The 25449-nt window shown below is 38.3% G+C and overlaps 1 protein-coding gene and 1 pseudogene across 2 annotated transcripts; both read left to right on the top strand.

The window, feature by feature from the left end:
• Window positions 1–316: 316 nt before the first annotated feature.
• Window positions 317–9876, top strand: LOC124879653 (annotated as a pseudogene).
• Window positions 9877–14019: 4143 nt separating this feature from the next.
• On the top strand, window positions 14020–23991 carry LOC124878784 (cytosolic non-specific dipeptidase-like). 2 transcript variants are annotated; one of them, XM_047382888.1, is made up of 12 exons: window positions 14020–14169; window positions 15357–15434; window positions 15661–15804; window positions 16064–16226; window positions 18226–18314; window positions 21396–21596; window positions 21689–21773; window positions 21874–22034; window positions 22122–22286; window positions 22999–23140; window positions 23345–23492; window positions 23639–23991. In XM_047382888.1, the coding sequence occupies exons 2-12, from the start codon at window positions 15375–15377 to the stop codon at window positions 23703–23705; spliced, it is 1425 nt and encodes a 474-aa protein (XP_047238844.1). In that variant the 5' UTR covers window positions 14020–14169; window positions 15357–15374; the 3' UTR covers window positions 23706–23991. The 2 variants fall into 2 exon arrangements, with proteins under 2 accessions (XP_047238844.1, XP_047238845.1); XM_047382889.1 differs by lacking the exon at window positions 14020–14169 and adding an exon at window positions 14293–14445.
• Window positions 23992–25449: the final 1458 nt, after the last annotated feature.

Here is a 25449-nt window from a genome sequence, read left to right as displayed (position 1 = left end):
TATTCAAAAGTCGGGTAAAAGGAAAAAAAATCCTTTGATTTACAGCATCAATGCATTAGAATATCACTGAAAGTTTGAATTTTTTTATGAATGAAGGTAAAATCAAACCCATATAGTGATGAATTCTTTGAAGTTGGACTATCAAAAAGACCAATTAACTGAATAGAAATGTCCACCTACTGAAAAATGTACCCATGTTCTGTACATTATATGTATGTTCATATACAGTGTATGGATGCAGAAATTCATGTTTTATGAATTTCTGCATCAATTTGGTGTGGCGTAGAGGCGAGCAGCCTGTGGTTCTGCTGAGGTTTTCAAGAAGCCCAGGTTGCTTCAATGGCAGCCTTCAGCTTGTCTGCATTCAAAGGGTCCAGTGTCTCTCATTTTCCTCTTGACAATACTCCAAAGATTCTCTATAAGTTTTGGGTCAGGCCGGTTTGCTGGACAGTGGAGCACAGCGATATCATGGTCCTTCAAGCAGGTATTGGCACTTTTTATTAGTGTTGGCACCAAGCCCTGCTGGAAAATGAAATCTGGATCTAAATTTCCTGGGAGACATCTGTGCTGACTTCTGATTTGATAAAACATATTGGATGAACCAATGATGAAGCTCCCCAAATCATCAGTGACTGTGGAATCTTCATTCTAGGGCTGAAGCGGCTTGGATTCTGTAACTCCTCATTCTTCAGCCACAATCTGGGACCTTGATTTCTAAATGAAAAGCAAACTAACTTGATCTGAACCACTGAGCAACGTTGCACGTCGACATTCATCTTAGCCCAGGTGAGATGCTTCTGACATCTGTAGTTCAGGAGTAGGTTACCAGAAGGTATGTGAGAGTTGTAGTCCATGTCCTTGATACATCGGTGAGTGGTGGATTTTGAAGATCTGACTCCAGCTGCAGAATGGTTGATGCCCCATGTGAATGTTCCTTTAGCTCTTCAACAAACTCTGCTTCACAATCAAGTCTTTGGCCATCCCTTTTGCTTGGTGATTTGTTTTTCTGAAACACTTTTTCCTTCCACCTAACTTTAACATTGTCATTATCAGCAGTCTGTGATCTGCCAGGGTCTTGAGGATTTACTTTTTGTTGTTTGACCTTCTGGTAGATTGTGTAGGCCATAAAATGCTGAAAAGATGTCATATGAGAGATGTAATCATCAAAATTACTCTAAATGCTTGAAATAATGGATGTAATTAACTTGCTGAAGATATTCTAATTTGAGATGCAGCTATACAGATAGGTTGGATAGATGTAGATATAGGATGGATAGATGTAAGATAAATATAGATGTGTATCGAGCAAGAGAGAACATTCTCAGCATCATTCTTTGCTCTTTGGCTACAGACATTGTATAACCTCCTCCACTGACCTGTATTTATGCATTATTACATTAATCAGGAAAGGCTCATTGAGATTTAAAATCTCATTTACAAGGGTGACCTGTATTAACCCAACAAAGCTTTCAGTTCACTTTAGTGCTTTGTGTCTGTTACATGGGATGAGTCACATGTGAGCATAATTGTGCAAATGTTGATGCAGGAAATCTGTTTAGTGAAATGTATTGCCTGTAAAATTTTTATTCTTCTTCTGGATCTTACCCAAACACAGTGGGTTTTTTAAACGCATATTTTTCTTAATTTTCTAACGTGATTTGATGTGACACATTTGCAACAAATATAAAAACTGTTCTAATTGTTTCTGGTGTTTAAGTGCATGACAGTGGAGCTTTAAAGCAGCAGAGGGCAAGTTTGCTGGAGGGTGTTGCCTTTGTTTGAGGGTGTTGAACACTTCAGCTCCTGATTCTGGCAAAAATGTCTCACCTTCCAGCACTTTTTAAGTATGTGGATGAACACCAGGACCTTTATGTGCAGGTGAGATTGATAAAATTGATTCAGATGTGCTGCAGTGTGGTGTCATTCTCTATTCAGGAGGATTAATTAGATGTACTTGTTAACTTTAATTATGCAATAAGCATAAAATCAATTCACTTAACAGTAGCTTCAGTGACTTAGCTGTTAGCTGTTGCTGCATTTCGACATGACTTTTATGCTTACCTAAAGTAAACCTTTGGTTGTCACAACAAAATAAAATTTGCATGAGCAATTATGTGATATGGTATTAGAAGATGTTTGAATTTTTACCACCCCAGCGACTGGCAGAATGGGTCAGTGTCCAGAGTGTGTCGTCCTGGCCCGAGAAGCGTGGGGAGATCAAGAGGATGATGGAGATGGCAGCGAAAGACATCGAGAAGCTGGGGGGGACGGTGGAGCTGGTGGACAATGGCACACAAAAGGTGTGTTTATTTCACTTTTATTGGTCAAAGCACAAAATTATATCTAAACTATATTCATTCATGTAGCTTCCCTCTGGTGAGGAGATCCCTCTACCTCCCATCCTCCTGGGCTGTTTGGGCTCGGACCTGGCCAAGAAGACTGTGTGTATTTACGGTCACCTGGATGTCCAGCCTGCTCAAATGAAGGACGGCTGGGACACGGAGCCTTTCACTCTGGTAGAAAAAGACGGTAAGAACAAGAGCTTTGTGCTTTTGTCCAGGCTAGAACTGCATTGTCTTGAAAACTTCACTAGTCAGGTTGAACCACTTTTAGGAGTTGAGTACAAGTGAAGCATTTAATTCAGTGAACTGGATGATGATAGATCTTCTACACTGCTATTCACCCTTCCCACCTTGGATAAGTACAACACGGATGATTGGTTTCTGTTATTGAACCCTCAGGTCAAACTGACATGCATCCGGCAAAGAAAACATCTTAAGATTACTGAAACTAGGGCCTGTCCAGGAAGGACAGTGGGGGAACCATTATCTTTTCAGAAGAAATTTAGTCATAGAAAAACCTTGAATGATCCTGTTTGGCAATCCCTTAAACATTTGAAATCAAATGGCAATGCCACATAAGCAGAACTCTTGTATTTGTTTTATACTACACCCTGTGCAATACAAAAGAGCAAATTAGGTCAGGGAGTTGTCTGGCAGATACAACACGCCCTTCCAGTGCTGTGCTTACCAGAGAGCTGGTTTGATTTAATCTATGTTAGAGCTGCATATTCTCAGTTTGACAGCATCATTTTACAGTAAGATGTGCAACGGGAGAAAATCAGAAGTACAGGTCCTTCTCAAAATATTAGCATATTGTAATAAAGTTCATTATTTTCCATAATGTAATGATGAAAATTTAACATTCATATATTTTAGATTCATTGCACACTAACTGAAATATTTCAGGTCTTTTATTGTCTTAATACAGATGATTTTGGCATACAGCTCATGAAAACCCAAAATTCCTATCTCACAAAATTAGCATATTTCATCCGACCAATAAAAGAAAAGTGTTTTTAATACAAAAAACGTCAACCTTCAAATAATCATGTACAGTTATGCACTCAATACTTGGTCGGGAATCCTTTGCAGAAATGACTGCTTCAATGCGGCGTGGCATGGAGGCAATCAGCCTGTGGCACTGCTGAGGTCTTATGGAGGCCCAGGATGCTTCGATAGCGGCCTTTAGCTCATCCAGAGTGTTGGGTCTTGAGTCTCTCAACGTTCTCTTCACAATATCCCACAGATTCTCTATGTGGTTCAGGTCAGGAGAGTTGGCAGGCCAATTGAGCACAGTGATACCATGGTCAGTAAACCATTTACCAGTGGTTTTGGCACTGTGAGCAGGTGCCAGGTCATGCTGAAAAATGAAATCTTCATCTCCATAAAGCTTTTCAGCAGATGGAAGCATGAAGTGCTCCAAAATCTCCTGATAGCTAGCTGCATTGACCCTGCCCTTGATAAAACACAGTGGACCAACACCAGCAGCTGACACGGCACCCCAGACCATCACTGACTGTGGGCACTTGACACTGGACTTCTGGCATTTTGGCGTTTCCTTTTCCCCAGTCTTCCTCCAGACTCTGGCACCTTGATTTCCAAATGACATGCAGAATTTGCTTTCATCCGAAAAAAGTACTTTGGACCACTGAGCAACAGTCCAGTGCTGCTTCTCTGTAGCCCAGGTCAGGCGCTTCTGCCGCTGTTTCTGGTTCAAAAGTGGCTTGACCTGGGGAATGTGGCACCTGTAGCCCATTTCCTGCACACGCCTGTGCACGGTGGCTCTGGATGTTTCTACTCCAGACTCAGTCCACTGCTTCCGCAGGTCCCCCAAGGTCTGGAATCGGCCCTTCTCCACAATCTTCCTCAGGGTCCGGTCACCTCTTCTCGTTGTGCAGCGTTTTCTGCCACACTTTTTCCTTCCCACAGACTTCCCACTGAGGTGCCTTGATACAGCACTCTGGGAACAGCCTATTCGTTCAGAAATTTCTTTCTGTGTCTTACCCTCTTGCTTGAGGGTGTCAATAGTGGCCTTCTGGACAGCAGTCAGGTCGGCAGTCTTACCCATGATTGGGGTTTTGAGTGATGAACCAGGCTGGGAGTTTTAAAGGCCTCAGGAATCTTTTGCAGGTGTTTAGAGTTAACTCGTTGATTCAGATGATTAGGTTCATAGCTCGTTTAGAGACCTTTTTAATGATATGCTAATTTTGTGAGATAGGAATTTTGGGTTTTCATGAGCTGTATGCCAAAATCATCCATATTAAGACAATAAAAGACCTGAAATAGTTCAGTTAGTGTGCAATGAATCTAAAATATATGAATGTTAAATTTTCATCATGACATTATGGAAAATAATGAACTTAATCACAATATGCTAATATTCTGAGAAGGACCTGTAAACAAGAGGGAAAGGTCTGTTCTTTGAGATACGTTAACAACATGCATTATTTGTATTAAATGTCTTGGGTTTAAAGTATTTGTTTAAAAATTTATAAAAGACTGAGTAATTTGAAAGTGTGTAAAACGGAGTTATTTTTGTAGGTAAACTCTATGGAAGAGGATCCACTGATGATAAGGGTCCAGTGTTGGCCTGGTTTAACTGCATTGAGGCCTATCAAAAGATCCAGCAGGTAAATGCATTGTTGACATTTTACAGTATCTCTTAATTGTATTGCCTAAACGTGTTTATGGTTTTCATCAAAGACTCCCCCCCCTCAAACAAAAGTGAGAAGAAACTATAAATACTCATAGATTGATAAAAACTACAGTGGGGAGAACAAGTATTTGATACACTGCCAATTTTGTAGGTTTTCCCACTTGCAAAGCATTTAGAAGTCTTTAATTTTAATCATAGGTACTCTTCAACTGTGAGTGACAGAATCTAAAACAAAACATCACATTGTGTGATTTATTTATTTATTTTTTAGTAATTCATTTGCATTTTATTGCGTGACACGTATTTGATACACCAGAAAAACAAGACTTGGAGATGAGCTCATTGCAATGGGCATGGTGGCTGAGCATAGGTTCTTGTGGCTCAGCCTCAAAAAGCAACAGGAAACCCCCTAAACATGAGTTGAGGTTGGGTGCTCTGGGTTACTTAAAACCTAAAAACCGGTTCAAACGTTTTCTTTGCTGACATTTTTCGCAGCAATGAAATTGTATTTTCTAATCAACATTGCCTTCCATTTGTGAGAAAAGAAAAACATATTTTGAGTGCACATCAAACTGTTTAGTGCAGGTTGCTATCATCTGACCATAATTCAGAATAAAGGGCTACAGGAACATACAATATGTTTTCCTTTTGTAAGTTGTACTGTAAAATGGGTTTTACCCTCTGTGGTGCACATTTCCATTCAGTTCAAAAATACTTTATTAATCCCAAAAGGAAATTAAATGTTGTTGAAGATCATATTATGCGGGTTTCTTCAAAGAGCTGTTGTAGACACTAAAATAGTGTTTGACCTTTGCCTGTTTCTCTTAAAATCTACAATCACCTCCTTTTTGTTTTATTCACGTTTAAAATGAGATGATTGTTTCCACACAGTGCCACAAAGCGGTCCACCACCTTCCTGTACTCAGCTTCTTGTCCATCTCTGATCCACCCCACAACTGCAGAATCATCTGAGTATTTCTGCAGATGACAGGAGTCTGTCTTGTACTGGAAGTCTGAGGTGTACAGAGTGAAAAGGAATAGTGAGAGTACAGTCCCCTGTGGTGCTCCTGCGCTGCTGACTACCTGGTTAGGCTCACAAACCTTCATGCTCACAAACTGTGGTCTGTTTGTCAGGTAGTCTTTGATCCAGGAGATTGTTGAGGCCTCAACCTGAGTCTTCTGGAGTTTCTGACAAAGCAAATCAGGTTGGATTGTGTTAAATTCACTGGAGAAATCTAAGAACATGATCCTCACAGTGCTGCTGGTTTTGTCCAGATGACAGTGGGTTTGTTGAAGCAGGTGTATGATGGCATCTTCAACTCCAACTCCACAGCGATAAGCAAACTGAAGGAGGTCCTGATGGTTTACTGTTTTCTTACTCAGGTGGGCCAACAGGAGTCTCTCTAGGACCTTCATGATGTAGGATGAGAGGGTAACAGGTCTATAGTCATTAAGAATTGATGGATGAGTTTTCTTTGGTACCGGAACAAGACAGGAGGTCTTCCACAACGCTAGAACTTTCTTCTGGGCCAGGCTAAGGTTGAAGAAGTGCTGCAGTTGTTTATTCACCTGACTTCTTGAGACACACAGGTGGAAGGGGGAGGCAAAGGGAGCATCAACAGCTTCTGATTTGGTTGAAGGCAAACATGTAGAAGCAGAAGGGTCCATGGCTGAGGTGGAAGATAATATAATATAATAATTCAGAAAAATATACTACTGATTTCTTTTTTTTTTTTTTGGTCACTTGCAAACCAGCTGTCACATGGTTTAGTGCATTGCGTTTTTGTCATACAGTCCACACCCATGGGGAGATGTTTTTTGCCATTCAGTGGATGTAACCCCAGAATCCTTAAGAAATTAAGCTTAGAAGTGTGTTTTTTGGCTTGCAGGAGCTACCCATCAACATAAAGTTCTGCTTTGAAGGGATGGAGGAATCAGATTCTGAAGGATTGGATGAACTAGTGTTTTCTCGAAAAGATTCGTTTTTCAAAAACGTGGATTATGTCTGCATCTCAGACAACTACTGGCTGGGCAAGACCAAACCGTGCATCACCTATGGCCTGAGAGGAATCTGCTGTTTTTTCATAGAGGTGAAGTGTTGCTGCTACATTTTAACCTAAATACTGAAGTGTACTGTTAAACTAAAGGCCTTTGTTGTTTTAAATGTCCTAAACATACCAGTCCCCTGAATGGGCAAACATTTGTACACAATTACAAACAAATATTTGTCACTGAATTTTGAACTATTGTGTTTAGAAAAAAAAAAACAAGCTTATTTAATGTGGGGTTTATGTTTACAACTTTGGAGTACATCTTAGTGATGCTTTTTATTGTTTCATGTAAAGGTTGAGTGCAGCGGGAAAGACCTACACTCAGGCGTGTTTGGCGGCTCCATCTATGAGGCCATGACTGATCTCATTGCACTCATGAGTAAGTAGAGATTATTGCTGAACTGACAAATGACTGATTCTCCCATTGTTTTAAGCTTTAACTATGAGTTTTTTTGTCTTCCTTCCCAGGCTCTCTGGTTGACAGGAAGGGAAAGATCTTGATTCCTGGGATGTATGACAGCGTGGCTCCTCTTTCAGAAGAGGAGAAAAAGCTGTACGAGAAGATTGATTTTGACCTGTGTGAGTACTGAAAAGATGTTGGAGTTGAAAAGCTGCTGCATGACACTAAAGTAAGAACAATTCCTCTAATAACTGTTGTGAATGAGTTGCTTTACTAAGAACCACTTAGACTTTGCTCTTTTTTTTCCATTGTAGGAGCAAATCCTGATGCATCGCTGGAGGTATCCATCTCTATCTCTGCACGGCATAGAGGGAGCTTTCTCTGATACAGGATTCATGACCGTTATCCCCCACAAGGTCACTGGCAAGTTCTCAGTTCGCCTTGTCCCTGATATGGACCCCAAAGTTGTGGAAAACCAGGTAGACAAAATTGCCTTCAACTGGAAACCAACAGATTGCCGCAGCAGTTGTGATTTTAAAAATAAAAAAGGTTTCTTCAAATGAAATTTTAAATGTTGACTTGATAAACATCTGTCCTTTTTTTGGATTGAAGAATATAACAAGTTTCAGCTACATTTTCCCTGGTTAAGATTAACATTTTGAGATTGAAGTATTTTAACAATTCTGGTGTGCAATCAGTTTTCAAAATTAATAAAAACATGTCAGAGTTTCAAATAAAGTAATCACAGGAAGCTTTATAACTTTGTAAAAACAGTGTTTCTAAATAGAGCTTTTATGCTTGCTGTTGCTTTTGTCAATTCTCAACAGCAAAACAAGAAAATGGATCACTTTGAAAATGCGATCTTTATTTAACCAAGTTTAATGAATGGGTGCTGCTTTTGAGTGAAGGTCTTTGGATGTTTGTGATCCTATTTGCTCTCTATGGTACATAGAAAACAAAATACTTTGTTTTAACAATAACTTTCAATCGTAAGAATATTTTAAAGGGCAGTGAAAATGTCGTCCTAAAACTGCCTGTGCTGTAGGGCCAAATTTGTACCATTGTTGGGCCGCACAAAATCATTACAGTGGCTGCAATTGGCCCTCGGCCCGCATTTTGGCCACCCCCTCAAGTCCCAGCCCTGTCGACCTTTAATGCATGTTTTCCCCAGTCTGTCCACCCGTTTCCTAGTCGGTTGACTTGCAGGATAGAGGCCACTAGTGCCCCAAAAATAAAAATGAAATTAACAAATTTGCTTTTAAACGTTGACTCTTATTTTTAAAATGTTTTTTTCATTTTATTTATAAGGTGATCAGCCATGTGCAAAATAAATTTGCTGAATTGGGAAGTCCTAATAAAATGAAGGTGTACAGCTTCGGCGAAGGGGCCAAAGCCTGCGTGTCTGACTTCAACCACCCACACTACATCGCTGGTCGAAAAGCAATTAAGACAGGTATATAGTTTTTATTTCAAAATCTGCTGTTTATTTGCTTAAAAACTTACATTTTACACAAAATGGTATAAAACTATGAAACCTGATGAGGTTTTTTGAAAGGAGGAGAAAATAATTTGAGCTGTGCCATAAACCGATAAAAAATGGTATACAGTATGCTAGTGTAGTAAATATACAAAGAAATAAAAACTGTTAAATGCGTCTTCATATTTGAACATAATTGCAATTACAGTTTTATTTAAATCTCACTTGACTTTTCAGCTGATTTTAGATGTAAGAAACAGTTAAGTGAATATTTTCTGTTTATTTGATATTGTTTTTCTTCCTTCTTTGCTGTATTTGAAGTTTATGGCATTGAGCCGGACCTGACTCGTGAGGGCAGTAGCATTCCTGTTACACTGACCTTCCAGGAGGTGACAGGCCGGAACGTCATGCTGCTCCCTGTTGGCTCCTCAGATGATGGCGCTCACTCCCAAAATGAAAAAATTAATAGGTTTGTCATTGTATAGTTTGAATACTATTTAAATATTAAAGAAAACATGAAACATTTGTTGAGTTTGTCATAAAATCTTATTCTATATCCCAATTTTCAGATCAAACTATATTCAGGGAATCAAGATGCTGGGTGCATACTTCCACAAGGTTTCTCAGTTGGAATGAACTGCTGGTCATACTCAGTCTTAATGCTACAATTGATTTGGTGCAGTTTACTTCCCTCGTGTGTTTTTTTGCACACTTCTGAAAGGTATTTTTCCTTCATACCCTATGTTCTCATGTTTAATTAATAACAAACATTTACTGTTGACAAAAAGAATGGCATATTTGATATGCTTAGTGTTAACAGTAGCATTCAAATGTCTCTGAGGCATCTATATATTAGCGTCATGTTTAATTGATTTGTTTTTCTGTTAATAGATTGTTTTCCCCACATTAAAATGCTGTTTTTTTCCATTTCATTAAAGAACCATGTTTACCATGCAGAGTCTAAGTTGTGTTTTGACTGAAAGACAAAACCTTTTTTCCCTGGAACTTAATTTTCAGTTGCATTCTATTTTTCAGCATTAAAACTAATGTTTTTGTCACGGCAATTATACTTTAACTGCCATGTGGCCACTCTGAAGTCCTGCAAAGTTAGAGATCCGATAATCCACACCTACATTACAGTCTGTAATCACTCTGAAATAGAAATATAGTCACTACAGAATCTGACTAAAATCATCATATTCATAGATTTAAAAAAAAAATAAGGCTGTATGGTGTGTCCTAGAGAAACATTGACCTATAATATGTGATATTTACACAGAATTTAGCTTATTTTAGTAATGTATTTGAATGTAAGCACTATAAATTACTGACATTCATCATTAACTGGTATTAAATGTTTGCTAACAAATTTCAATTACTCCTGTTTAATTTAGTTACCAAAAATACCAAAGTTAGCAACATGAACATTCATCCAGCAGTCCCTAGATTTTAAATCCAAAGTTTTCTTTGTGTCGCTAAACATAAAATTTGACTTTGGCTTGAGGTGTTTCTTCTTCAATCTCTCGTTGGTTGTGGGCAGAAAGCCTTTATTTAAAATCTGTTATATTTACAGTTAAAGAAAATTTTGAGGAAGAGATGAATGTAAAAAGTTCTTTAAAATTTTATGCTGAAAAAAATGAAATGCAAAGAAAGCTCTGTTCACAAAACCACTTAAAAGGTCAGGGTAAATGATAAAAGTACTTATACTCTATGAGGACATATTTCCAGGGTAACTTTCTAACCTGGTAATTTGTTTTATCTTGGTAAATGCAGTGAAGATCCCAGAGGGTAAAGAATGACGCCAGAAATCTACACTGCTCCCTGGAAAATGTTCCAGCAGTAAAAAAACAAAACAAAGTCCTATAAGATGTTTCCACTAGGCTACACTGAACCTGCCCTGGGCTGTTAGAATGCCTTTTGAATGCAGTGATGTTTATGTAAATTATTCTGCTGACACTGAGACAGTTGGGTTTTTTTTAATAGGCAAGCTATGCCACTTCTCTCAAAAAAACAAAACTAAAGGTGCACTACAAACAAAATAGGTCTTCTATAACTGGTTAGTAATTTCCAGCTACCCAGCAGGATGCTTTTTTGTTTTTTCCAAACACAACAATTAGCCTCCGTCTTTTCAGCAGCCTCGGTAATCTGCAGAGAATGTACAGCACATCTGACCCTGTTCTATTTAAAGAGCAATGACACCTCTGATAAAACTACATATTGCTGAAATCTGTTTTGTCTTAGTACAGTTTAACAAGATGCAGCAAATATGTGGGAAAGGCACCAAATAAATCATGTGAAATAATAAGATGCACTACAGCACTGGAAATGTTTTAAATCTTCTGAACATGCGTTTCAAACCGATCATTGGTGGTGCATCGCCTTCATTCTCCCTTTCCCGTGTAAAAATTAATCGGCTTGTGTATGAATGGTTTGCGTAAACTGCTAACCCATTTTTGAAATATTTGATGTCTGAAAGTGTATAACTGGCTGTATTTACAGTATTTCATTAATGTGCTTTTAGTTTTAATATGGATGATTTTCTCCTGTGAGATGCTGCAGAGAAATTTAAATATGTTTATTTAATAGACAATGAACCAGAGCAGCAGGATATCAGGAAAACATAGTGTCCAGTAATGTTGTGATAAAATAACTTGCGATAAATTAATACTGAACTAAATGGTGTTGTCTTTTGGGTGTTCATTAACAAAACACCATTGTTAATGAAACGATATGAATGAAGAGGGAAATGTTAAAAATGTATCCAAACCAACCTAGCCCCATGTGAAAATGTAATCGCCCCACTAGATGGTTCAGAAATGAACTGTAGTTAACCACATGGTGCAGTTCAGTATTTTCTTAGTCACACCCTGACCTGATTACTGACAGACCTGCACAATCAAGAAATCACTTAAATAGAAACTTGGAACAGATGTGAACCTTCCTAGGAGTGGTCAACCTACCAAAATTACTCCCAGAGAGAATCATCGAGTCATCCGGGAGATCACAAAAGAACCCGCAACAACATCTAAAGCAATGCAGGCCTTACTTGCCACAGTTAAGGTCAGTTTTCATGATTCGGCAATAAAGACACTGGACATAAATTGCATCAATGCTGGTATTAGTGTGATGGTTTGGCTTTGCTTTTTCAAGACATGGACAACTTGCTGTATTTAAGGGAACCATGAATTTAGCTCTCAAGAAAATCTAGAAGGAGAATGCCTTCGTTTTGACCTTAAACTCAAGAAAAAATGATTTATGCAGCTGGACAATGATCCAAAGCAAAATGGTAAGACAAAAAACAAATGGCTCAAAAAGAGCACAGAATGTTTTATTCTATTTCAGAGGTTATTGAGTGGCCTAGTCAAAATTTAGACTTATGTAACTGTGGAATGACCTTTAATAGGCCATTCATGCCCATAAACCCTCCAAAGTGACAGAATCAAAACAATTATTTTTGGGGGGTCACAATTTCCCCAAAGCAATGTATGAATAATTACAAACTATTACAAAAGCTTGATGGTGCTTGTTGCCACATATGGTGGCAAAAACCCAGTCATTAGGTTTAGAGAACAATTATATTTTTTATAGATCTATATAATATATTATATAGGTTGGTTTTGATGTTTCCAGCTTTTTTTTCCTTAAATTCAATAATTTAAAAACTGCTTTCTGTACTCTTCAAATGAAGTTCATTGTGTCTATGTACAATATAGTCTTCAGGTTCTTTTGTTTTTAGACACGCAATTTTTTTGTCTCTAATGACACCTGACTTGATTCAACTGAAAACTTTCGTCTTCATCAGATGGTATGTGACAAGTCACAAAAGAACATAAAGACTTCTGTGCTTTCTGTTATGCAGGTTATAATGATCAACATTTCTTCTGCATAACAGCTCTGGAAAAACACCTCCATCTTAGCAGAAAAGACACTGGATCATCTGTTTTATTTTATTTTTTTAACAATAATATTAATCTAAATGACAAGATTTTGCTTTAAATTACGTACCGTCTAAGACGTAGGTCTGGGGGAGCTCTTAGTATTACACTGACTTTACTTTTTCTGACTTAATTGTTTACACTAGTCACAATCTGTAATAGCTGAGCTTCGTTTGTTCAAGGAGCACTTTCATACGCATGTTATTTGACACATGTTGCTACATATTTTGCATTTATTTATTAAAAAAACAAAAACAAAAAACAAAAAAACCCCACATATGTGTCGATGGCACGCGGAAAGCGTCTATCACGTGAGAAGTGTCACATGTAGACGTCAGCATAAACAACGGAAGCCATAAACGAAAACCACAGGGAAAAGAGAAAAGTGTCAGGAGCTGCACCCCACCCGGTGAGTCCAGATTGTACGTAAACGGTGTCGCCATATTGTGAGTGGCATTTTATGTCCAGACAAAAAGTTGCTCAATCCAACTACGAGTTATGTTAGGCTTGGTGACTTTGCGCTCTTTTGTTTCACATTTGATCGCTGATTGAACAAAAAATTAAACATATTTTCCAAAACTTCAATCTGCTTGGTGTATGTATTTAAGAGTTATTTTCATTCAAACAAGAAGCTTGTTTCTAGTTGAAAATGACATGGCTACATTTTTGACAAATATCTTTTTATTTACACTTAAACAAAAAAAATTCTACAGCTTTACATATATAATTTATTTAAAAAAAATACTCTTTACTTGTTAGTTACCAACGGAAAAGCCTTAATTGTCTTTGTATTTGCACTTTGGTTTTCCAAGTATGTAAACTCATATAAACAACTATATTGGCATTGACTAATAAGATAAAAGGGTTTCACATCCACCCCCTTTATTTTTTTTACCATAATGTTTGGACTACAGTTTGATCATCCATCCATGCCTATCTGCAGGGGTCATTGAGCAAAATGCTGGACCCCTGACAGGTCGTGAGTTCATCACATGAGAACACTTTATTAATTACTTTCCAGTGGTTAGGTTAATCAAATGTTATGCCATTTTATGCACACTGGTTCATATTTGTTGTTCTGCCGTCTTATTAGTTTTGGTCTCAGTGGTCACAATCATAACCTCAGCGTTTATTTATTCGGGCAAAATCGCCACAAAGAATGAACGTATTGCTTTTTATTGTGTGGCGAAATCGCCACTCACAATATGGCGGACGAGCTTCCGTAGGGTTTAAACGGGACGCCGAAGCTGCAGCTACTCCTCTATGCACGGGAATACTTATACACTGAAAACTGTTTTGCTTGTACAGGTAATATCGACAAGCTCCTTTAAAGCCGATAAATTGTCAGGAATTGCACCTTCTCTTTAGCTGTTTAACTGTTTAAATACTAGCCTGCCTGGAAATGAAAGAGCTCTAAGTGTGCTAACATCTGTTCCGTTAGCCTGGATGTCTGACGGGTTCCATCATTACCGGGGAAGTAGAAGTTACCAGTTCAGTTTAAGATTCATTTCCCACCTGTTTTAAACACCTTTGTGTTTTACCAAAGGCTTTGTGGTCCGAATACACGCCGTGATATTTCCATAGGTAATGATAGCAATGTGGCAACTTATCAGCTCGTTGTTATGAGAGTTAGTTTCAGTTCTGGAGGGGGAAAGCGTTAAATGTATATTGCTCTGCAATGCTTTCATTTCTTACATTTTGAACTTTAGCACCTCAGGGTTACAATTACAACTTAAATGAATTTTATTTGACATTTGATGTGATGGACCAGCATACAGTAGTAAATATTTGTGAAATGGAAGGAAAATGATCCATGTTTTTCAAAATGTTTTGCAAAGAAATATCTTTTAGGGTAGATTAATTGGATTTAGGTCTGGGCTTTGACTGGGCCGTTCTGACACGAGAATGCTTTGGTCCAAACACTCGGTTATAGCTCTGGATGTATGTTAATGGTTTTTCTGCTAAAAGGTGAACCTCTGTCCCAGTCTGAAGTCGTTTGACAGCTTCTCTTCCAAGATTGCTCTGTGTTTTTGCTTCAAATTTGATGTTCATGCTTGAGAACAGCATGTTCAAAGGTTGCAATATTGTTTTATAACTCTTAACTTCTGAAGTCAATTTGTTTTGTTTATTTTCCTTCCACTTTACAATTAAGTGCTTTCTCTTGGTCTATCACACAAAACCCCTCTAAAATACACTGAAGGTCTTGGTTGTAACATGAAATAATGGGAAATAGTTCAAGACGTATGAATATTTTTACAAGGTACTATGCGCACTAATTTTATGCTTCACATGGAAAGCAGGAGGGGAAGTTTCTACCATTTTATTTGATTCAACCTTAAAACATGAGCCTTTTTTTTCTTTACATTTACCTTCTCACATGACTTGGGCAGTTTGTGCAAATTCAGCAGGTTTGTAGGGGGTGTGGTCATTGTCGCCTATATAACTAATCCAGGTCAGAGTTTGATTCATACCATTCTGCCTTGTTAACCCCTCAGCTCCTGTTATTCTGAAAAATGGCTCACCTACCAGCGCTTTTCAAGTATGTGGACGAAAACCAGGACCTGTATGTGAAGGTATGATAAGTTCAGGTTGATATGAAGCTGATTTGGTAATCCGGCCTTTATAATTCTTAGTTTTCATATAAGTTTCTGTATGAAATGGCATTTATTCTCACTGTAGCTCTTTCGCTTTAAATGAGCTGAAACCAGATGTTAAGTTTTGTTGACGCCTAACTCTCCAGTGGCGAGTTTTCTTCTTATGAAAAGCCTCTGAGTAGCCATGTGTTTTTCTACTACCCAGCGCCTGGCAGAATGGGTCGGGGTCCAGAGTGTGTCTGCATGGGCCGAGAAGCGCGGCGAGATCAAGAAGATGATGGAAATGGCTGGCAAAGACATCGAGAGGCTGGGGGGGACAGTGGAGCTGGTGGACATCGGCAAACAAAAGGTGAATATTTCGGGTGCTTTTGGTGAATATCAGTAATTTATGTTAGGTAACTCTAAATCAGTATTTTCTATATCTCAATAATGCATACAATATCTATCTTGTTGGTTATGAGAAATACATCCAATATGATACAAAAAATGTTGATATCTTTCTAGTCAGGATATCTTTCAAAGATAATTTCCTTTTTGTTAAAAGCATCCAATAAACAGTGCAATTATTAATCATTAATTTGATTTATTTTCAATATTTTGTCCTGCAGCTTCCCTCTGGTGAGGAGATCCCTCTCCCTCCCATCATCCTGGGCCATTTGGGCTCAGACCCGGCCAAGAAGACGGTGTGTATTTACGGTCACTTGGATGTCCAGCCTGCTCTGCTCGAGGACGGCTGGGACACGGAGCCTTTCACTCTGGTAGAAAAAGACGGTAAGAGCAAGAGCTTTGTGCTTTTGTCCAGGCTAGAACTACATTGTCTTATCTTGAAAACTTCACTAGTCAGGTTAAACCATTTTTGGGAGTTGAGCACAGGTGAAGCATTTAATTCAGAGGTAAGAGCAGAGCGGCGTCGTCTTCAGGTTTGACAGTGTTTTGAAACTGAATCCGGAAAGTCAGCGGGCTTGAAATGAAACCGCTTTACTGGAAGTCAAGGGCATAGTCTGGAAACCTATCTAAAGGTATAAGACTAAAAGCTGTATTCTAAGGTGTCTGTTTTCAGTCGAGCCACTTCTGCTTCATTTAGCAGACATGTAATATCTTATCTGAATGATATAAAGTATCTGAATGTCCTAATGATGTGCTCCGAACACAGTATTATCATTATTACACCATCAACTGTTACTGAAGCGTAAGATGTTTGCAGCTTAACTGTTTTTCACTTCTGAAGTGAAAGAATGTCTGTAAAGATCAAGGTGGCTGTTTTTATTATAGTTTCTCAAACATAACTTTACATTGGATTATCTCTGTGCTTTTATCAGCCCTTGTATGTGTAATCATATCATAAGTGGTTGCACGTATTCAAAGTCCATTCCAGTTAATTTATTTTCTGAGCAGAGCTGCAGTTTCTTATCTGGAAACATCACAGGTCAGTTTTAGTTGATTTTAAGAATTCAGAGCTGGTGAAGCTTTTATTTAAATGATAGCAGATGGTACAGTGCTATAATATATCTCTCCCCGCAGTGGGCGAGGTTGAACATCCGGCTCCATCCTCAGACTGTTTTGATAAATTGTTCTTCTCCTTTCCTGTAAATGTCTGGATTTAGTACCGTAGTGATGTACGTTTTTTAGGTTGGATATTTGGCAGATATCCACTCTGTGGTTTATTAAAGGCAGCGATGACTCTTCATAGTGTGCTGTCACAGCGATGGCGGCTAGCTGGACTCGGTATAATCGCTCCTGAATGCATTGATTTGCTTAGGGACCGTCAACAAATTTCCAGTTGGATAAAACTTCCAGGTCATCTGACCCAAAGACTCCGAATTAAGGCTGAATTGTGTTACCATTCTGGACCAATGAGACACCGTGGTTTTTATCCATCTCTTGCTTTATATTCATATTATTATGGATAATATGGATTTGTTGATGGTCGCTAAGCGAAGGGAGGAAAGGAGAAGGACGATCCAATCAAAACAGTTTGAGGGTAGAGTCGGACATCTGACTCTCTACACGACCCAGTCCCATTCCGTGATCCGCAGCCGGTGTTTATTGGAAATTTTCTCTCACTCTTTATTCCAAAAAAATGTTTTACTTCAGCCACATTGGAGGGTTTTTGACCATAAACCATTTGCCTAAGGTCATACCACGACATCTCAACTGGATTGAAGTCCAGACAGTGATTTGATTACTCTAGAGCCTTATTTTCTGGGCTTTCTGTTGTGCTCTGAAAACTGGTCTTACAGCATAACACAAGTCAGGAATAGATGGCCTGGATATTCTCCTCCAAAATATTCAGGCAGAGCACAAAATGCATGGTCCTATCAATTATGGCAAGTCATCCAGGTCCTGCAGCAACAAAGCAGCCCCAGAACATCATATGACCTGATGTGAAACCATGGTAAAATGTCTCCAATGCTTTCTAAAATAATTTTAGCATTTCAGCTAATGCCGTAACACAAAGTCTTTTGTGTGTTCTGTGGTAATAATCAGCTGACTGAAAGTAACACATCCACTTCCTTCTGTTTCATTCCAACATGCTCAGCTCTCTTCAGTTCAGCCTTTAGCTTCTCTCTGTTACTACATTTATGCAGTCAAAAAGACATCTCAACAGGAACAAAGGATGCCCTGCTGGTTGTGCAATGATTCCATCAATCATGAAATGCATTTATAATTTTTTGCAATGGCCTTTATGTTTTGTGAAGTTAATCTACTGTCACATTTCAGGAAGCAATGAAAAAGGTACAAATAGAAAATAAAGACTGTCTCTTTGTAGGTAAACTCTATGGAAGAGGATCCACTGATGACAAGGGCCCAGTGTTGGCCTGGTTTAACTGCATTGAGGCCTATCAAAAGATCAAGCAGGTACAGTTTTTACTTTAACATAAATCAGATTTGTCTGTGCTTGTTTGGAGGGGGGAGGGAGTGGGTCATGCTTTTAAGACTGATTCTAACAAAGTTTGAGGTTTTCTGACCTCAAACTGCTGACCCACATCTTCCTCTGTTCCCAACATGTTTTCTGTGAGGGACCAACACAAAGTAGTGCATACTTTTAAAGTGTAAAGAGGGTTAAATCTGATCATCCTGTTGTATTCTTTGGTCTTCATGAAGCTGCCTGTTCACTAATGTTCTTTAATAACCTCTGAGGCCTTCACAGATCAGCTGTAAAATACTCGTATTACATTTCACTGGATGTTTTGGGGGTTTCAGAGTGAGGCGGTAGAAAAAAGTTTATAAAACCAGGTATCCTTTTTTTTTTGTCCGCTTTACAATTGTGCAAAGTTGGAAAAAGCTCTATTAGTATTGTTCTTTTGCAAGGTACAAGATGCAAAGTCATACAAACGGAAGCAAAACAACAGCTGGAGAGCAGATGATCTTACATCCACCTTTCATTGTAAGCTCTAGCCTAATAAAGACAGTCAGTTTAGTTGAATCCAGCTGACGATCTCTTCCGTGTTGCTGATCACCCTATCAGACAGTTCTGATCTCTTTCTTACCTTGTTTTCTCCATTTGAAAAAAAAAAAAACCTCCTGAATGTGACATTGTGAGTTTGGTGTGGCACTGTGGTGACTAAGTATCAGCTATGGCCAGAATTTACTGGGTGTAATGTTGTTTGAATGCCAAGGTGAAAACAAACAGGTCTGGTAGTTTATGTTTGCAGGAACACAAGATGTTTTCCGGGACCATGATCTGATCTCTGCATGCACAAGCTTCAAGTGAACATCTATTGCATAGCATTGCTTTAGATTTGACGACAAACATGTATTTACATGTTTAGGTATTCTTGTAGTAGCAAACATATTTTAAGTGTAGTTTACATGCCATGCAGAAAGTTAGGTGAACAAAAACTCTAGGTTTGCTTAATTTCTACAGTTGCTAACCACCCTAACTCCCAATGTCCAAATGTTATGTAAGGCAACTTAAATCTAGCTGAGTGCAGGTATCAATTCTTCAATCCATACACTGCCATCGTCTGGGCAACCAGTGTAAAATCGCAAACAATTTATTTATATTTTTACTTTAAACCCTTTTAGACGGCATTCAGGCAGAAATTAAGAATATTTCATCGGTCCTTCTATATTACAACTCCCTTACAGGTAGTATAAAAATAAAGATATATCAAGTAACAAATAAGGAAGTGAAATGAGAAAATAATTTATAAAAAAAGAAAAAACTGAAAATTGGCACATGTGCCAATGAAGCCCCTTAAACGTTCTGGTTCAGCCAATAACCTTTAAAAGTCACATAATTAGTAGAATGAAGTCCACCTGTGTGCTATCTAAGTGATTTGTCAGTATAAGCACACCTTTTATGAAATGACCCTGAGGCTTCACACCTGACCTGTGTATGTCTACCTGTGACTTGGGTGGAGGGTCGCCATTCTAGCAGGACAATGACCCGAAAACATACTGCTAAAGCAACACTCCAGTGGTTGTAGGGGGAACATTTCAATATGTTGGAATGGCCTAGTCAAAGTCCAGACTTCAAACCAACTGAGAATCTGTGGTTAGACTTGAAGATCGCTGTTCACTCATCTGTTATTGGATTTCTTTATAACAGGCATGATGTTTTATAATTTGATAATGCTACAGGTCAGGCTGTAATCAGGTCTGAGTGTGGCTGATGAAATTAAGCACAGCTTTACAAAAAAGGTTGTTAATCACAGTTAATTAATAAGGTTTTTTTTTTTTTGGTTTTTTTTACATATAACCCGGTTCCCATTATAAATAAAATCATAAACCTCAGTTTTTTTTGTCAGATTAACATGTGTCTGATTATCAAAAATAAAATAAACCTATCTGTATGGAGGGAAATGTTTTTTCACCGCAATATATAACAACACAAACACTAACATAAACACTGTAAACTAATTTTCTTGCAAAACTATCGGCTGTCCCTTGAGAAATAACTTAGGAGTGTGGACTGCAGCTCCTAAATCAGTGTTAATCCTATCCTATAACAGGTGTTCTTTAGTTTTAAAGATCCCAGGTCCCAAGCCTTGGTTTAATCATTCAGTGAAACCTGGATATGTACCATTGTTGTCACATGCATTTTAAGACCTTTGACCAGTGTGAGCAACAATAAGAGCTCTAAAGTGATCCAAAGCACATATTAACACAGAGAAAATCCACTTCTTAGAAGAATCCAAGTAAATTTGGAAAACGTTCTGTTATTAAAGTGTCTTTGTAACCTTTAACTATCCCTGGCTCAGTTGTTTAGTCAACTGAAAACCTTTTTAGATAAAAAAATTCCTCTGTTGGGTTTTAAATAACCTTATAGCACAGAAATGCGCCGCTGAGGGTTTTTAATCACATCCTCCTGGCTACAGAATCACGGGACCATGTTATCCTGGTACTTCTAGATTTAACAGCTGCCTTCGACACAGTGGCTCACAATATTTCAATATCTTGTTTGGAACATGCTGGTACTGGACTGGAGGGGTTCGGATTGCACCTGGCAGTGAGACCTTTCTGTGCTGGTCTAGCACTGCAGACCTCAGTTAGGGTCAGTGTTTATGATTCAGCAACAGGAAAGGGACTGGGCAAAAACTGCATCCATTAGAGAGATCCAAGGTGAAAACCACTGTTGACCAAAAATAGCTTAAAGGCCCGTCACATTTCCCAGAAAACATCTTAAGAATCTCCAAGACTTTTGGAAAATTATTCTGTGGACTGTCAGCATTAAAGTGGGAAGGTGTGTGCCTGTTACATGAAGCGAACACAGCATTTTAGGAAAAGAACTGTGCATCAGCAGTCAAACATGGTGGTGGTGGTGTGATGGTCTGGACTTGTTTTGCTGCCTTGAGAGTTGGACAACTTACCATAATTAATGGAACTACGAATCCTGCTCTCAATGTCCGGCCATCGGTTTGTGACCTAAAGAAGAAATCTGTAAGGTGACCCAATAATGTTTCACAGTACCATGTGTTTTTATCTTTGCCTCAGGATCTTCCCATCAACATCAAGTTCTGCTTCGAAGGGATGGAGGAATCTGGGTCTGAGGGCCTGGACGACCTGGTGTTTTCCCGAAAAGATTCGTTTTTCAAAGACGTGGATTATGTCTGCATCTCAGACAACTACTGGCTGGGGAAGACTAAACCGTGCATCACCTACGGCCTGAGAGGAATCTGCTATTTCTTCATGGAGGTAAATTTGCCTGATTAGTAGTAAAACAAGCAGCTTTTTATCTGAGGTGCTGAGGTTTTTACAGATTTACTATATTCTTATTTGATTTGCAGGTTGAGTGCGGCGACAAAGACCTACACTCAGGTGTCTTTGGCGGCTCAGTTCATGAGGCCATGACTGATCTCATTGCACTCATGGGTAAGTGAGCATTATTGCTGAACTGACAGATTATAAGTTTTCTATTTATTTCTTTTTTTGGTTCGTTGTGTTAACATTGCTCCTCTGTCTTCCTATACAGGCTCTCTGGTCGACAGAAGGGGAAAGATTTTGATTCCTGGGATGTATGACAGCGTGGCTCCTCTCACAGAAGAGGAGAAAAAGCTGTACGAGAAGATCGATTTCGACTTGTGTGAGTACTGCAAAGATGTGGGAGTTGGAAAGCTGCTGCATGATAGCAAGGCAAGTAAAGAATGTTTCATTATACTTACTGCTGAAAATGTTTTGCATTAGTCAGAGTCACTTACGCTTAGCTTTCTTTTATTACAGGAACAAATCCTGATGCACCGCTGGAGGTACCCATCTCTTTCTCTGCATGGCATTGAGGGAGCTTTTTCTGAAGCTGGAGCCAAGACTGTCATCCCCCGCAAGGTCATTGGCAAGTTCTCCATCCGCCTCGTCCCTGACATGGACCCCAAAGTTGTGGAGAAGCAGGTAAATGCTAAAATGTGTTGGAGGCTTTCATTTGAAAAGATCACCATCACAATATGGTGAAGAGGGCACATGTGTTTGATAGCAGATGGATTTATTTTAGTGCAATATTTAATAGTTGTAGTATCATTAATATTGCAAAGACAAGCCAGCCATGTCTAATGAGAACATGGATATAATAATGCAAAGTTTTTAATAATATGCTGTGATTGATTTTTAGAAAATTGCTAAGAAGAGAGGCTAAAGTAAACTTTAAAGATAAAACCTATCCCTTTCAATTTTACCTTCCGCTTGCCAACTTTCAATTTTTCCTTCTTTTAATTGTTTCTTCTTGTCTTCCTTTCCTTCCCTACCTTCTCACCTGCTTTCCTTCCTTTCCTCATCCCTTTCTACCTGCCTGCTTAGTTTTTCCTTTCTTTTTCTTCTGTCGCTTCTTCTTGTCTTATTTCCTTTCCTCATTTCCTTCTTCCTCCCTTCTTTGCTTTTTTCTTGCCTTCTTTGCCTTTTTTATGTTTTCCCTTTTCCTTATTTCCTTCCTATCTTCCTTTCTTCTGTCCAGTCTTGCTTTTCTAGCTGAGTGAAGGGGTGGGTAGGTGGGACAAACTTCCAGAGGTCACCAATGGTCAATCAGACCACCCAACTTCTTCAAATCAAACAAAATTGGTGTCAGTCAATCAATTAAAAGTTTCTGTTTACTATTTGTATTATTGTTAAGGTGGTCGGCTATGTGCAGAAGAGGTTTGCTGATCTGGGAAGTCCCAACAAACTAAAAATAACGATGGGCCACGGGGCCAAAGCCTGGGTGTCTGACTTCAACCATCCTCACTACATGGCTGGTCGAAAGGCCATGAAGACAGGTCTGTTCAAAGCTTTATATCCATTCAGGTTCCTAAACATATCAAGCCATAGAAGTGATTACAGCTTTACCCACTGTGGGTATTTTGTGTGAAATTCAGCTCTGGTGGTCGCATAGTATATAAAAAATAATGCAGGTAGTGGAATATTTTACTTCTGTGTTCATATGGACTGTTGTCTTTCTCTCACTTCTTGATGTGGTCTAGTCTTCGGGGTGGAACCGGACCTGACTCGTGAGGGCGGCAGCATTCCGGTCACCCTGACCTTCCAGGAGGTAACGGGCCGGAACGTCATGCTGCTTCCTGTTGGATCCTCGGATGATGGAGCTCACTCCCAAAATGAAAAAATCAACAGGTCTGTCTCTTCTTTCATTTAAAGAATAAAGTATAATCGCAAGAAATTTAAGAAGTAAAAGGTAAAGTAAATAGAAAAAATTTTGTTTTATCATCATGCATAATTTGGATCATCTTGTTATTCTTTTTTTTTTTTTTTTTTTTCAGATCAAACTACATCCAAGGAATCAAGATGCTGGGTGCCTACTTCCATGAAGTTTCACAGCTAGAATGAACTGATCAACTCCTAAATAACATCCATCCTCAGTGGCACAATCTTTTTAGTACAGTTTTTACTTTATAAATAAAAGTGCTTTCTGAAGACTTCTGACAATAAACAGGTTTTTCCTTTCTTACTCTGTGTTCCCCTGCTTAATTAAAAGCTGAATCTTTCAGATGTATTTAAGGTATTGGTGATGAGCTTACACAACTAGTTCCGATTTTCTAACATTTTCTGTTGGTGGTTATGAAAATGTTGTAATTTTTAAAGTCTGATTATAGAATAAATGGAGATTATTTCAGTTGCTGTGGACTTTAATTTGCCATCCTACGTGGGGGAATGGATTGTTGTCTTTGTAACCCACGAATTTGCAGTATATGGGTGCATATAATAGTGACTATTTATAAATTAGTTTTTTAGATAATAAACATTACTTGTTGTGAGACTGTACACTTCAGATCTGCAGAACTGTAAGCAGGTTAGTTTAGTTATAATTTCCCCTCGGGGATCAATAAAGTATCTTTGAATTGAATTGAATTGAATTGAATTGAATTAGACAGCGGGGCTAATTCAATTCCAAGTCCAATCATGCTAATTTGTGCATTTGCTCTGTTTATTTTATGCTTTTTAAAAGTAAATATATGAATAAAACAAAAGAAATGCAGTTTACAATGAAAAGCCTCCAAAATATGTAAATAAAAACTCTTTAAATCTCTTATCGGTCTGGAAAAAAGAAGGTACCCTCTCTCTCATTTATAAACACACAGCAGATTCTTCACCATTTTTTCAAACAAAAACCGCTGAAATTGAAACGTAGTTTGTGGAAAAATTAAGCTCATTACACAATTCAACTGCTTGAAGTACCTCATTTAGCAGCAGTTATTAAAATCTGTTTATACAGTATTGTCTCATTGTTTTCATAAGTTTTATTGGGGCCATCCTTTAGATTTCCGCTTCACATTTGACTACAGTGCAAAGCAACAGCGGTGTTCATTGTAAACTTAATCACTTCAAGGTACCCAAGTTCTGTGGGTACAAAGCAAGCCCATATCATCACTCTTCCACTGCCATGCTTGACATGTTTCTTTTTGCCAAACGTGGTGCTTTTTTAAATTTGATGTATATGTATTTACAATCTTTATAAATATCTAATATATATATATATATATATATATATATATATATATATATATATATATATATATATATATATATAATAACGTGGAGCTTCTAACTAGATCATTCCTTAACATTTAACATTCTTTATTAATCCTGTAGATTTTTATTATCAATTAAACTTTTCTGTAGGACTTGAAAAATATTTATCCGATTTTGTGGAGGGATCCAAAGCACATCAGCACAGACACAAAAATACAAAAAACAAAACAAAATGAGGGTTTTTGATTGGCCTAGTCAAAGTCTACACTGAAATCCATTTGAGATGTTGTAGCATAACCTTGAATATAGCGTAACACAATTATGTTAGAGATTCGATCAACATTGTCCTAATTTTAAAATGTCGATTAAATGATCATGATAGACCCTTTCACAAGAATGCGCTTCACAATAAAGCTCTCGCTTTTATTTTGAAATTCCCACCTTGTAAAACCTTTAACAACGTCTCAGTTCCACTCAAAATGATCGTTTTTTGTCAGTATTATGTGCATGCACCCCCACGTTCACTGAAAGCTGCTTTTATTTTGAAACTAATCAGTGGGAAAATCTTAAATTGGTCGTAGGTTTACTAGGATCGGGGGAT

The sequence above is a fragment of the Girardinichthys multiradiatus genome, chromosome 13 (genome assembly GCF_021462225.1).
Source record: "Girardinichthys multiradiatus isolate DD_20200921_A chromosome 13, DD_fGirMul_XY1, whole genome shotgun sequence".
Lineage (NCBI taxonomy): Eukaryota > Metazoa > Chordata > Actinopteri > Cyprinodontiformes > Goodeidae > Girardinichthys > Girardinichthys multiradiatus.
The sequence above is the reverse complement of the archived record's forward strand: the minus strand, read 5'-3'. Positions and strand labels throughout refer to the sequence as shown.

Coding starts and splice junctions, on each gene's coding strand:
- LOC124878784 (XM_047382888.1), top strand. CDS start 15,375: ATGGCTCACCTACCAGCGCTTTTCAAGTATGTGGACGAAAACCAGGAC. Junction 18,315..21,395: donor CCTATCAAAAGATCAAGCAG/GTACAGTTTTTA, acceptor TCTTTGCCTCAG/GATCTTCCCATCAACATCAA. Junction 23,493..23,638: donor CAAAATGAAAAAATCAACAG/GTCTGTCTCTTC, acceptor TTTTTTTTTCAG/ATCAAACTACATCCAAGGAA.